Genomic DNA, 14,668 nt, shown 5'->3' with positions numbered 1-14,668 from the left:
CCTATTTACGAGTCATGCCACCAAAAAAATCTAAAAATAGAGCCATCCTTTCTCATGAAAAGAGACCCCAAAAGGAAGAGAGCAAGAGAGAGATAGGAGATCGCTTTTGCCCCTAGTTGCTCCTCAACTACCGCCCAAAGTTCTACCAGACCACCGCCCGATGCCAAAGTTATGCTGGACCACCGCCTGTCGTCAGAATTCTCTCGGACCACTGCTAGACGTCGAAGTTCCGGAGTTCTCCCGGACCACCACAAGACGCAGGAGTTTCGTCGGACCACCGCCCGACGCTAGAGTTTTGTCGGACCAACACCGACGCTGGAGTTCTGCCAGACCACCACCAAATGCCGGAGTTCCACCGGACCACCGCCTGATGCCCGAGTTCTGTCGGACCACCACCTGATGCTGGGACTTTTGCAAGACCACTATCCGACGCCAGAGTTTCGTGGGACCACCACCTGACGCTGGACTTCTACCGGACCACTGACTAACACTGGAGTTCTGCCGACTTCCATCGAATGACCGACTAACGCCGTTGTTATGCCAAACCACTGCCAGACTACCAACGGATGCCCGAACTTTCAAGTGACGCCGGACTTCCGTAGGTTCACAAATTACATACGTCAGACTTTCTTTGGACCACCACCTAACGCCGGAGTTCTGTCGGATCACTACTTAATGTCGGAGTTACGTTGAACCACCGATTGACGCCCGGACTTCTCCCGAACCAGTAACTGACACTAGAGTTTTGTCGAACTTCCACCGAACCACCAACTGATGCCGTAGTTCTGTAAAACCACTGCCATACTACAAATAGATGCCCGAACTTCCAAGTGACGCCATCATCTAACCCCTGTTTGCCACTAAACTTCAACCATACGATTGACATTTATAATCTGATAGCTCTCAAAGTCGAGTTAGCCCACCATACTCTGCTCAAATTCTAGTGAAATCACTTTCAACTGGGGTAGACCCTGTAGTTTTTTTCCTTTTCCAGGATATTCCAGGTAAAAAATCTTGTGTTATCTGTGTTTGAGCTGGTTATCCGTACAACGCTATCGTCACGTATATTCTAGCCCGCAACATATCTTAACACATGTTTTTTAGTATTTAAAAATAAGATTTTATTTTATTTTTTTTATTTAATGGTAGAGGCATTTTTTAAATATAAGATATGCAAATGTATAAAATGTTTTGAAGAGGCAAATAAAATATTTAAGGTGATACCGTGATATCACTATTTTTTTTTTTGGGAAATTATATCACTATTTTTCTTTTCAGAAAATTTGGTGATGGGAACAAGAGAGGACCTTGCACGAATTTCCAAAAATCAATAGATATGTGAACAGTGGATCCTATAACTGGAGGCCAAGCAGGTTAGGCGAAGCCTTGATGTTGGCTGATCTGTCAAGCTCCAGCGACGCCATGTGGATTGCGATAATCGACAGCGGCTGAACTCCGGTGATCCCAGCCGGATCTCCCACGTCCGAGGCGTTCCCAGCGAAGGCCACCACCACCCCTACCGCCGCCGTCAGTACGATCGCGAGGAGGTGAAGAAGCTGCCTTGCCGGATCCTTCATCTTCAGCCTTTTCTGCCTTAATGAAATCTGAGAAGGCTATCTATTTATTACTATTGAGAGAAATTAAGAATTATTATATTCGGTCGCTGAAGAATTTGATTTTGAAGATATTAATTAGTTGTTTCATTTGTTACTAATTTTATTTTAAAATACGAGAGGATATTCTTTGGAATATATTTTTTTAGTAATTATATTTATTTTTAGACAAATAAAATATAATAGTTAATTAATTAGTTATTTAATATAATGATTTAAATAAATAAATTATTATAAAAATTTAATCGGAATATGTAATAGCAAATCAGTAGATCCTGGTACGAGATCTATTGATTTTTGGAAATTCGTGCAAGATCCTCTTGTTTCCCAATCATCCAATTTTCACAATGTTAATAAAATTGCTTTTATCTAATAATGCATAAATTTTAAATATTTCAAATAATTATACATAGTTCTTTAATTTAAATAATTTATTTTAATTTAATTATTAAATAATTTATATAGAAGGAAATTATAACTATTATATAAATTAAAATTTATCGAAGCAACTTTGATTCATTATATATTTGAATCCGCTATAATCTAAGCTTTAATTTGCTTCTGCTATGCATTCAAGCGAGAAAAGTGCTCAGGCCTGCTTATAAAAAGCAAATTATTAGATCCCGTCACCAGACCTATTTCTAGATCCGGACATCCAATAAAATTTGCCACGTGGATTGTGCTTTGACTCAAAAAAGCGCTGTCAAAAGCACATGTAAAGCGCGCCTACAGCACAGTCAAAGCGCAGTCCACATGGCAAGTTTTTGTTGGATGTCCGGACCTATTTCTAGGTCAGGTGACTGGACCTAATAATTTGCCCACGAATAATAATATTAACCCAAACTACCCGAAATATGACCGAGGTAACGTCAGAGCTTGTTTGATGAGAGGAAATATAGTTCAGGAAAAATATCGATTTATTTCATAATGGATCTCACAAATAAAAATAAGTAATATGTCAATTGTTTTGAAAACACTAAGATTTTGTTTGGGAAAACTTTCATACTGCTTTCTAAAACAACTTGCTTGTACAAAAAATTTAAATTCAAGAAATTTTTGTACTTAAAAACTGTTTTAAAAAGCAAGAGGAAAACCATCCCAAACAAAGCCTAAGTGAAAAGCTCCCAATCATGAAGGCAATAACTGATATCATAATTACTAGATAGCACAGATATACATGCAAAATATTCCACTTCAAGCACAAATAACCTAAAAGAGGAATTAGTTCTCAAACAAACCCTCATCTGACAATCTGGGGGATTCAGTACCATTAACAAGTGGCTTATCATCGGCCGAAGAGTTGCTTGAATTGCTAAATATGCTATAATCAAAATCTAGATCATCTTCATCATCATCACCCTCTTCTACATCCTTTGTCTCTTTGGGCATATTCTTCATTTGAGCTTCTCGACGCATTCTTTGTTTGATGGTTTCTTCATAGGACATCTCATACCAAACAGTGCCGTTTCCAACAATTGATCTGTTGTGGTCTTCAGTTATTCTTTGTTGACGGCTCTTCTCAGAGTGCTTGGGCTCCCCCCAATAGTCATAGCGATATAAAGGATTGGTGGGATCATATTTGTTCTTCCAAAATGCAGAATTTACATCGTATCTTCCAGGCTCCTCCAGTGGCAGACCAAGAGCCTTTCGGCTGTCAATGCAAGTAGACCATTTCGAATGAAGCAAAGCCTTTCATTTACACGATGCATTGCACAGCAAAAGCAAAGCCGAATCATACATCAAGAGATGGAGGGATTATTTTGCGCCGGGAGAACCGTCCGGTTCCGCGCTCGGTACCAAGCAGTATTGAGCGCGGTACATTTTTTAGGCGACGTGGCGTATTTTTATTGGTCTCTGGATAAATCCGAACCCGCACGTAATAATTTTTCCGAGAGATGGGTGTGATGGAGGCTCAGGGCGAGGCAGGGTGAGATGGTTGAAGGATAAGTAAACGACATGAATTGGACTGCATAGCCTGAGACAGAGTTAATGGAAACACCAGTGATGCCATTGAGGCAGGGTAGATGAATGCGAGGGAGCAGGCGGTGGCAAAGGGGAGGAGTGGGAGAGGGGACCACCAGCAGGAGGGACTGGGAGGGGGGAGGAGGTGAGAAGGGAGGGTAAGGAAGATAGCATGTGGCTGATGTTATTGGGATAGGAGGTCAATTTATTTAGTTTGACTAGTTCATCAACTACTACTGTGTAGCATACTAAAGATTCAAAGTATAAGTAAAATGAAACTTCGCAAGTGCTCCCTGAAAGAAAGATATCTCATAAGGAAAAGCAATAACGAGCTAACAGATCTGTTTAATATGTTTAAGTCTTTGTACAAGTTAAAGTTTAACACAAACATTTAGATCTAAAATGGTTAGAGTGAATGTTATCCGAAGAAAGGAGCCTAAAGAACTTGCAATAAGAGCGGGTTGTTCAGAACCATCGTTTACTGCAAGTTCAAGTCCTTGTACAAGTTAGCGTTTAACACAAGCATTTATATCTAAAATGGTTAGAGTGAAAGATATCCGAAGAAAGGAGACTAAAGAGCTAATACAATAAGAGCAGGTTTTTAAAAACCTTGATTTATCATGGACCAATTGATTTGATTGTGAGGAAATTAAGAAGTTTTCTAATCAAGAGGGAGTTGTTTAGGAAGGTTCTTAATCAAAGGGAATTAATTAGTAGATGTTTCCTAATTGAAGATAGCATAATTGGGGGCTGATTTAGAGAGAATTAATTAGGAAATATTTCCTAATTGAAGAGGGCAGATTTGGGGGCTAATTTGAAAGGGATTAATTATGAAATATTACCTAATTGAATAGGGAAGATTTGGGGGCTGATTTAGAGGGGATTAATTAGGAAATGTTTCCTAATTGAAGATGACATATTTAGGGGCTGATTTGGGAGGGAAATAAATAAGGAAATATGAAGAGTTGGGGGAGGGTTGTTTAGGTATTTACTATTTATTGTTTGTTATAAATGGGTGATTTTACTAGGATTAGGGATAGGTGTTATTTGCTGAAATTAGATTGTTCTTAGGGTGTTTGGGCTCTAGCCGGCGACTAGATATTTGAGAGAGTCGGATCTTCCTCTTGTATCTTGTATTTTCTTTCATAAAACTTTTTAATAAAAAGGTGTTCATATGTTTTATTCCTGATTTTCTTATCGTCGATTTTTCTGAAATTGCTGAAATTAAATTTCAGCCAAGTCTTTCCTAAATTTCTGCAAGCACTTCTAATCAAATTGGTATCAGAATTGTTCGATCCAGGCACCCATGGCTGGAAGAAAAGTAAAGTATCAAAAGGTGATTTCGGGCAAGTGAAATCAGATAGTGGAGAAAAGATTTCAGATTTCAAAAAACTATATTCAATAATCTATGAGAAGATTGATGAGAAGTTTGCCATCATGGAGGAGATGATAAGAAAGATGCTCGAGTTCCAAACCAAAACGCATCGCCAGCGGCAAGGGGAGCCACCAGTGACAAAGGGAGTGAAGGAACCCTAATCTGATAAGGAGATGGAAAGATCGAGAGATGAAAATGTTGGGGGAAGAAGAGGGGATGCCACTTTTGAAGCCACTTCCAAGGAGAGGAAAGGGTGAAGGAGTGGGACTTTTAGTGGATCTGCAGAATTCGAAAGGAGAAAAAGACTGGGAAAATATAGAAGCACCAAACATGATTCTACCATCCCTACAACAGTTTCGAGGGGTGTTCTAGCAAGTTCAAGGGTTGAATCTTTCACGGGAACGCAAATATGTAATCATCTTGAAGGAATGAATCCCACCTATCAGTGTTCGTTTATACCGTCATCCCAAATTCAAAACAAAGAGATTGAGATATTAATCGAGGAGATGCTCGAGGAAGGGATGGTTTGACTTAGTGTTATTTCATTTTTTAGTCCAGTGGTATTAGTCAAGTGCTTTAATAGCAGTTTCGTTTGTTCCACCTTGAGGACAATGTGGCATTTGGGAGGGGAGTATTAATGGACCAACTAGTTTGATTGTGAGGGAATAAAAAAGTTTCATAATCAAGAGGGAGCTGCTTAGGAAGGTTCTTAATCAAAGTGAATTAATTAGGAGATATTTCCTAATTGAAGATAGCATATTTGGGGGGCTGATTTCGGAGCCGATTTAGAGGGAATTAATTAGGAAATGTTTTCTAATTGAAGAGTGCAGATTTGGGGGCTGATTAATTGGGAAATGTTTCTTAATTGAATAGGGTAGATTTGGGGGCTGATTTGGAGGGAATTAATTATGAAATATTTCCTAATTGAAGATGACAGATTTAGGGACTGAGTTGGGTGGGAAATAATTAAAAAAATAGGATGGAATTGGGGGAGGGCTGTTTGGGTATTTACTGTTTATTGTTTGCTATAAGTAGGTGATTTTCCTAAGGTTAGGGAAAGGTGTTGTTTGCTGAAATTAGATTGTTCTTAGGGTGTTTAGGCTCTAGCCGACGGCTATAGAGATTTGGTAGAGCTGGATCTTCCTCTCCAATTGAAGATCCATTTGTAACTTGTCTTTTCTTTCATAAAACTTTTAATAAAAAAGTGTTCGTGTGTTTTATTCCTGATTTTTTTTATCGTTGATTTTTCTGAAATTGATGAAATTAGATTTCAGCCAAGACTTTTCCTAAATTTTTGCAAGCACTTCCTATATCAATTTACTGCAAGTTCTCATGGGATTTGGGTAAGGAAAAACTCATGGAGAATTGGAGATAAATATAGACAAGGATGTGGCTATTTAAAAAAGCATTTGTGGTTTATGTTATTGACTTCAAGCATCAATCATACTCGCTAACTCAAACCGAACCTTTTTACTTATAAGGCATAAATCTGAGAACATGTGTTAAAGAACATTGAAAGGATAATCGCCTATGGGATAAGCATGAAAATTTCCATCCAGATATAAACTGAGAATAAGAAAATTTTTACAAACAGATATAGCAATATTCTTAGCTAAACCAATGTGTAAAATCAGTGCAGATATTTATGTTAAAATATCAGAAGGGATAATGAAGACTTACCAACTAATATCTCTAACCAAAGCCTCTCTCTCTTCCAACGATCGACGCCAATGCATGAGATCATACTCATCCATTTCTCTATTCCGTTTCAGCTTGCTAACTTGAAATACTTCTCCTCTCTCTTCAGCTTCCTTTCTTAACTTTTTGTTAAGCTGCATAATAAGGAAACAATTTGTAAGAGTGATGAAAATCACTTGGTAAAAATAAAGAATGCACACGTCATATGATGCCTACTTTATTTGCAGCAAAAGTTTGTCCAACATAATGGAATTTAAAATGGATGATTGACTCCTAAGAGCTTCGACAATGATGCTTGATGCTGTCGCCCTTGTTGATCAACAATCTCCTAGTTAATCGAGTGGAATGGAAAAGAGAGATGGAAGCAGGGCTTTTTAGGAGAAAAATGTAATTTTTTTTCATGAGGAAGAAACAAAAAAAAAAGGCAATAAAGCCACCATGATATTATTTTTATGAGGAATAACATGTTCTATGTTACCTGGAATGGAAAATATAATTGTGAGTACATGGGCATTAACCCTTATTGTTAAACCGCATGGGGGTTATACCACATTATCAAAAAGTAGTAGGGTAAAATGTAACTACCCCTTTTAAGTAAAATGTAACTACCCCTTTTAAGTTCTTGAACATTGGCCTTTTGATTCTTATATGATTAACTCGTATGGCGTAAATGTAGTTACAATGGCCCAAGTAACAAAGATGTTTATTAAAATACAATCTAGATATTCATTTGAAGCAACATCCAACCAACACACAAGATTGAAATAAAACTTTTTTTTTTTTATTAAAATAGAACTTCACTGCATGTCTCATATTTTCTAATTTCATAATCTTGAAGTCCTCTAAATGTCGACAAACATTTGAACTTTATGGAACAAATCGCACAACAAACACGACTATGGCCGCTAAATTCAATTCAAGATCAATATCATGGGTAGCACAATAGAATATCCACAAGATTAATGATAAATATTGGTAAGATATGCAAAGAATAACAATATAAAATGACAATGCCACTTTCAGGAAAAATAGAGATAAGTAGTAGATTACCATAAGAAGTACAGACTTGCTACAAGAACTAATGTAGGTCCCTCGAATATTGACAATCATTGTGAGCAAAACAAAACAAAAAAACGATGACTAAACCAACAGTACATCCAAACCTATGAATCAATGTTTGAAACTAAGAAAGTACAAACGATTGTATCAAACCCACTGAACCAAATTGGACTAGAAGACTATAATAATAAAGAATGTGCCATATTCCATAATCCCTATCATCATAGGAATGTTAAAATAATTAAACAAAAGTAAAAAAACAACTTCAAAATAAAATAATAAAGCATGCAATCCTCGAAGTATCAAACTATTAAATTGCTTGTCTCAGTACCCTAGATTTGAATTTGCAATGAGTATAAACCATTATATATCCATTAAATTTGCTTTGGTTGGGAAATTTTGGTTATGATGAATTTAGAATTTGATATTAATTAAGTAGGTCAAAATATAAATATCGTGCCTCCTACAATGTGTCCAGACCAGACACGGAGACCCGAATTAAAGAGGCGGTAAAAGACGGTTAGACGGCTGATTAAATTTCAATTACTAACTAACTATTTCCAATACATCAAAAGAGCCTCTAAAACCTCAAAATTTGAAACAAAGTTAAATATTAAAATACCTTTCTTCTGGTGCACCTACGATATACATTATCTTCTTTATACTCATTTTAGTTAATTGAATTATAAATGTAAATATTTTTCAATAAGAAGAGCGAGTCAGAATAGAACTCAGTGAGTAAATCATGCATCTAAATTACAGTAATGCAAGGCTTTGAAACAATATGCATGCTCATTTCCAAACATAAATTAATTCGTTTGCTCATTTCCAATGTAAATATCATGCCTCCTACAATGTGTCCCAACCCTACCAATCCAGTATACAAATGACCCCAAGCACAGAGCAGTAGGCACCATTCGAAGGGAAATATAATTGGACAAGAATTAATTTAGAAAAAAAATAATTGAAATATATAACTTCAGGATTCAAGTCAAGTACATGAAAAGAAGGCACAAGAAAGGTGTCAAACCCCAATTTAAACTCTACTGCTCTGTGCTTGGGGTCATAATACTTTTGTTGGCGATCCTGAGTAGCTTTTAATCTATCCATGATTACTCTGATTTTCTCTGTTGCTTCATCAACTAGCTCTGGACCCATTAGTTGTCTTTCTCCTACCTCCACCCAAGTAAAGGGAGTAATACACTTTTTACCATAAAGTGCTTCATATGGTGCCATTTGTATACTTGATTGATAGCTATTGTTGTAGGAAAATTCTATTAATGATATGTGATCTTCCCAGCTACCCTTGAAATCCAAAACATATAATATCAATAAGTCTTCAAGTACTTGAATAGTTCTTTCAGATTTACTGTCAGTCTGTGGATAAAAGCTGTACTGAAATGCAAATTTATACCCAAGCTTTCATGAATGCTCTTCCACAGCCTAGAAGTAAATCTAGCATCTCTATATGAGACAATAACCTTTGAAATACCATGCAATATGACAATTTCTTTCATATATAGCCGTTCCAATTTGTCTACTGGATCAGTTTGATTAATAGGCAAAAAATGAGCTGATTTTTTTAGTCTATCAATAATCAACCAAACAATGTCATGGCCTTGTCTAGATCGGGGAAACCCAATAACAAAATCAATTGCAATTTCTTCCCACTTTCACTAAGGGATAGAAAGTGATTGCAGTAATCCACTAGGTCGTTGATGTTCAGCTTTCACAATTTGACATTCTTCACACTTAGCTACATATTCAACAACGTCTTTCTTCATACATGGTCACCATAATATTACTTTCAAGCCTTTATACATCACGGTACTACCTGAATGAATTGTATAACCAGAATGATGAGCTTCTTTCAAAATTTTCTTTCTTAGATCCAGATCATTAGGTATCCACAACTGGAATTTATGTCTAATGATTCCATCAACATCAACAGAAATAACGGGTCTTTTCCCTGACTGGGCCTGCTCCATAAATTTTGAAGATTCACTACTAGGCTTTTGAGCTTCTTTGATACAATCAGTTAAAATAGGCTTTACTGTCATCTGATGCAAATATTCCGCATTTTTTAAATCTCTAATCTCTATTGCAGATTTTCAATTTCCTTGATCAATTGAACCTCTTGAGTAATCATCCAGTTCATTATTCCTGTAGACTTGTGACTCGAAGCATCGACCACAATATTGGCTTTTCCTGGACAATACTGAATATCCAAATCATAATCTTTGATAAGTTCCAACCATCTTCTTTGTCGTAAGTTTTGTTCTTTTTGTGAAAATATGTATTTTAGGCTCTGATGATCAGTGAAAATTTCGCATCTTATCTCATACAAGTAATGCCTCTACCTAATCTCTTACCTTAGTTTGTTGAATTCTTTTCTTCTACAGCAGCCTATAGCAGCAACACTAGCATTTTTCCTTCCCAATTCTTCACCGCCAATTTAGTTGCAAGAGTCTCTATCGGGTAGAGATTATGGAATAAGAGGAAAGGGCTTGAAACAAAAGTTTAATATAATTATTTGATACCTGCTACCCTATTCTCCACTATCAATTTAATATAAATATCCTAAATCCACTAACGCCATCTAGCTATTCCCAGCCATAGGATCTAATCAAGCCATTGCATGCTTGGCTAAATGCTACTACATAGGGGTGTCAATATTTGACACGACCCGAAAACCCGACTCGAACCCGACACGAAAATTTCAGGTTCGGGTCAACCCAAATCCGAAACAGGTCGAATTCGGGTCATATTTTCGACCCGTTTTGAATTCCGAGTCGGGTTCGGGTTGACCCGGAAACCCAACAATGACCCATTTCTGACCCGTTTTACTGTAGTCCCGCATATTAACGGGATTTGGCCATGCTTCAGTCTTCACAGGCCACAACGAGCGAACTTGGTGGAGTGAAGTGAAGACGAACAGCAACGACGTCCGTGCCTCCATGGAGTGAAGTCGAATAGCAACGTTGTCGAACTCCTGTCGTTGCTTTCGATCTAACTTCCGATTCCGACTGTGAGCTTCCCTCGTTGCTCCGTTCTAACTTTTGATTCTTACTGGAAGAGTGGAAGGGAAGTAGGGAACGTCGTCGAACTCCCGTCGTTGCTTCCAATTCCAACTGTGAGCTCCCCTCGTTGCTATGTTCTAACTTCTGATTCTGATCGGAAGAGTGGAAGGGAAGTAGGGAACGCCGTCGAACTCCGTGGAGCAAAGTCGAACAGCAATGAAGCAGCGGCGACTCCTTCACAGTGAGCGACTATGAGCTCCCCTCGTTGCTTCCAATCAAATTGTTATAACTTCCAATCCGACCGAAAGGAGCGTAGAAGCGAATAGGCGGAAGAGTGAAGTCGAACATCAACTTGGCGGGTCGGGTTCAGGTTGACACGAACCCGAAGCGGGTCGGGTCCGGATCCAGGAAACTGACCCGTTTGAAAAACAGGTCGGGTCAAACAGTACCGGGTCAGTTCCAAAATGCTCGAAATTAAAAGTATAATTTAATGAAATAAATGAACATTTAAAAGAAGTATATAATTATATTTATTTTAAAAATTTTGGGTATTACAAAAGGTAAGTGTAAACAACAGATAAACATGAGCAACTGTGAACAGTCACTAAAGTAAAGGCAGGCATAATGTAATTTGAGACAAGAACGAATGTGATCATCATATGATTTTGAATTGAACCTACACATGCTTGTGATTGGGGCATAATATACAATTCTACTACAAGTAGAATGCTCGGATTAAATGCATTGGTATTGGCAAAATTTGGATGTGCATATACATCTTAAATCATTGTCACGCTATTGGTTACAATTGAATCTACACATGTTTTGAAATAAGAGTATATGAATTGAATTCACTCACTAGCATGAAATGAAATACTGGAAAAATACTCAGAGAATACTCACAAAGTACTAAAAAATACTCATAAAGTACTCACAAAGTACTTAGAAATTACTCATAAGTACTCACAAAATACGCCAAAAAACACAACAAATATGCAGTAACATAGGTATTACATACGCAGCAAATAAGCAGTAAAATGCGCAGCAAAATATGCAGTAAATACGCAGCAAAATACACAATAAATACGCAGCAAATATGCACTAAAAATACACAATAAATACACAGCAAATACACAGTAAATATGCATCAAATACACAATAAATACGCAATAAAATACACAGTAAATACACAAAAAATAAATAGCAATTACATAGTAACTATGCAATCAATTTGGGAGGTTCTCGTCGTCCCGACCTCAAGTGTAATGATTTCTCTTAAGCACCAAAGTGTTTAGAATGGTGCAGAAACCTAAGATAGAGAGTTATAAAAGCATATGTGGAAGGAAAATATAAGATTAGATGAAGGTAGACGGATACCTGCGAACGAAAACTTGCGGTCGACCAGATGAAAGGCTTCAAAATAGTGGCAGGATCCACGGCCGAACTCACAATGGCGAATGGGAGGCTCTTTGAGAGGAACTGAGAGAGTAAGAGTTGCTCTGTTTAGCCTCTTTTTGTTCGCATGAGAGAGAGATCAAGAAATAGAGGGAGCTCGAACGAGAGAGCAAGGGCAAGGGTGTGCGAATACTTGGAGCCATCCGAATAGGAAGAGTCGAGAGAGAGGAAGCTGGAGTGCGAATCCTTTGAATACCCCAGACGGAGGTTTCTTCTTCTATGTAAGAGATATCGCGAGTCTCGTTTTTGTTCTGCTTGATACCATCCCGTCGCCGTGATATCTTCTGCTGCGCGGTATTTTGGTTGAAACGAGGATCTCGTTTGATCGCAGCCGTCAATGCAAATTTCTTGATATGGAAGTTAAGTTGAAATGCTCATGTAGTTAAATGAATTTTAATAGAATTAAATTGGGCTAAGTTAGGTTAGACTCAAGTCCAAATTTGATTCAATTTAAATTGATTTGGGTTCTACCTAGCTTAATTAATTTAATTATATAAAATTGAACTTAAAAATCGATATCAATTGGAGTCAAATTAGGCCCAATGAGGCTTAATTAAATTAATCCAACATGCTCGAGGAAAATACGAGCGAAACGAGGTCAACAAATATCCCCATCTATTTCACCATCACTATGAACAATATATCCAATATATCTAAAACATGTACTCTTACTAGGTCTATTACTACTAAAATTATACTCCATATAGTCAGTTTTAGATCTACTCAAGCGAAAAACTGTAGAGTCTAAGGTTGACCTCCATAATTCAAATCTACCTTCAACGCCCTCTCTAGTCTTATCAACAAGAAGAATATCATCAACAAAAAGCATACATCAAGGTCCATCCTCTTGCAAATATCTAAGAACATCCATGACAAAAGCAAAAATATATGGGCTTAAGGCTGATCATTGATGTAATCCAACCGAAATAGAAAAATACTTAGATCAAACCTCCTTGTGTTTGAACACAAGTAATAGCTCATGCATACATATCTTTAATGATTTGAAAATAAGCGTCATTAACTTCTTTCTTTTCAAGAACTTTCCATAACACTTCTCTTGGAACTTTATCATATGCTTTCTCTAAAACAATAAAAATATCATATGTAGATCCTCCTTATTCTCTCTATATTTCTCCATCAAACCTCTCAATTGCTCTCAATAAATGTATGGCTTCCATAGTAGAACTATCAGGCATGAATCCAAATTGATTTTGAGAAACATTAGAATCACGCCGCAACCTATGCTCCATAACTCGCTCCCAAAGTTTTTAAGTATGACACATTAACTTAATTCCTCTATAATTCACACAAACTTGTGCATCACCTACATTCTTAAAAATAGGAATTAACATACTCATTCTCTACACATCTGATATCTTTTTAGTCTTCAAAACAGTAATAAAAAGTTTAGTAAGCCAAGAAATTCCTTCATCTCCTAAGCATTTCCACACCTCTATTGGAATATCATCAGATCCAACAGCTTTCCCACACTTCTTTAAAGCCTCTCTAACTTTGATTTTACTAATACGTCGATAAAACCAAAAATCTTTATTTTCATTTAGGTTGCTAAGGTCACTAAAGTCAATTGTATTTTCAATCTTAAGAACACAAATCCAAATCCCAAAATTTGTTGTTGCTACTATACATCGAATACTTAGATCTATTTAATGACTAAACTTAATAAAGAAGTTTTATCCCATAATCATGAGAGGTAATTAACTATATGGGCTTGCGCATATCGAAAAACAGACCTCAAATCATAAATTTTTTGTAAAATGAGGGCGGAATCTTTGAGTAGTATCTTTTGTTAAAACTCTCCTTGTTGATAAAAGCATGCAGAGAGGCTAGGGTGTGAAATTTTGGAGCTCACACCAACACTGGTCTCTGGCATTGAATTCTCCACCAAGCTCTCGATAGAACTCTCGTCACTTCATACAGTAGCAAGCACCCATTGAAACTTTGAATTGAGCTCACAAGTCGAGCTTAAACCTTTTATTTTTCCAACGAGTCGAGCTTGTGCTCGTCATTTGAGCTCATGCTCGAGTTTGAGCAAGGCATAAGTAGGCCAACTGAGCTAGAGTTAGCCCTAACTCAACTTGACTCAACTCATTTACACCCGTAGCTTCGATTGACTTTTGAGAGAGTTTTTTTTTTTTATACACACCATTTCCCCATTTCAAAAGGCTATAAAATGGAGTGTTATAGGGTTTCAAAATGCAACACCTTCCTTAAGCTTTGAAATCTTCTACTATCATTTGTTCTTTAACTGATCTTCCCATTCCATATTAAGGAACTTCAAGAAGCTAAAGGTTGATCCTCTAGCGAACACCTTGAACCAAAAGAGGTTCAGTGGTGGTGGTGAAGACTAGTGTTGAGGAGGTTCAATGAGTAGCATTGATAAGAGGCCAGTTACGATATTGTTGAGCCAGTGATGGGTTCCTAAATTTAGCAGACATAAGATTAAAGGTGGTTGATAGTTGAAGATT

At 37.2% G+C, this 14,668-nt stretch overlaps 1 protein-coding gene across 1 annotated transcript in view; it reads right to left on the bottom strand.

Moving 5' to 3' along the window:
- Window positions 1-2,787: 2,787 nt before the first annotated feature.
- LOC110098604 (protein PLASTID TRANSCRIPTIONALLY ACTIVE 10) overlaps window positions 2,788-14,668 on the bottom strand; it is a 38,338-nt gene continuing 26,457 nt past the window's right edge. Inside the window, exons 11-12 of the mRNA XM_020825481.2 lie at window positions 6,631-6,782; window positions 2,788-3,264 (exon numbers count right to left, since the gene is read on the bottom strand). Coding sequence (XP_020681140.1) covers window positions 2,835-3,264; window positions 6,631-6,782 — 582 coding nt within the window. The 3' untranslated portion in view covers window positions 2,788-2,834. The remainder of the gene's footprint in view (window positions 3,265-6,630; window positions 6,783-14,668) is intronic.

This window comes from Dendrobium catenatum, unplaced genomic scaffold, assembly GCF_001605985.2.
Source record: "Dendrobium catenatum unplaced genomic scaffold, ASM160598v2 fragScaff_scaffold_124, whole genome shotgun sequence".
Classification (NCBI taxonomy): domain Eukaryota; kingdom Viridiplantae; phylum Streptophyta; class Magnoliopsida; order Asparagales; family Orchidaceae; genus Dendrobium; species Dendrobium catenatum.
The sequence above is the reverse complement of the archived record's forward strand: the minus strand, read 5'-3'. Positions and strand labels throughout refer to the sequence as shown.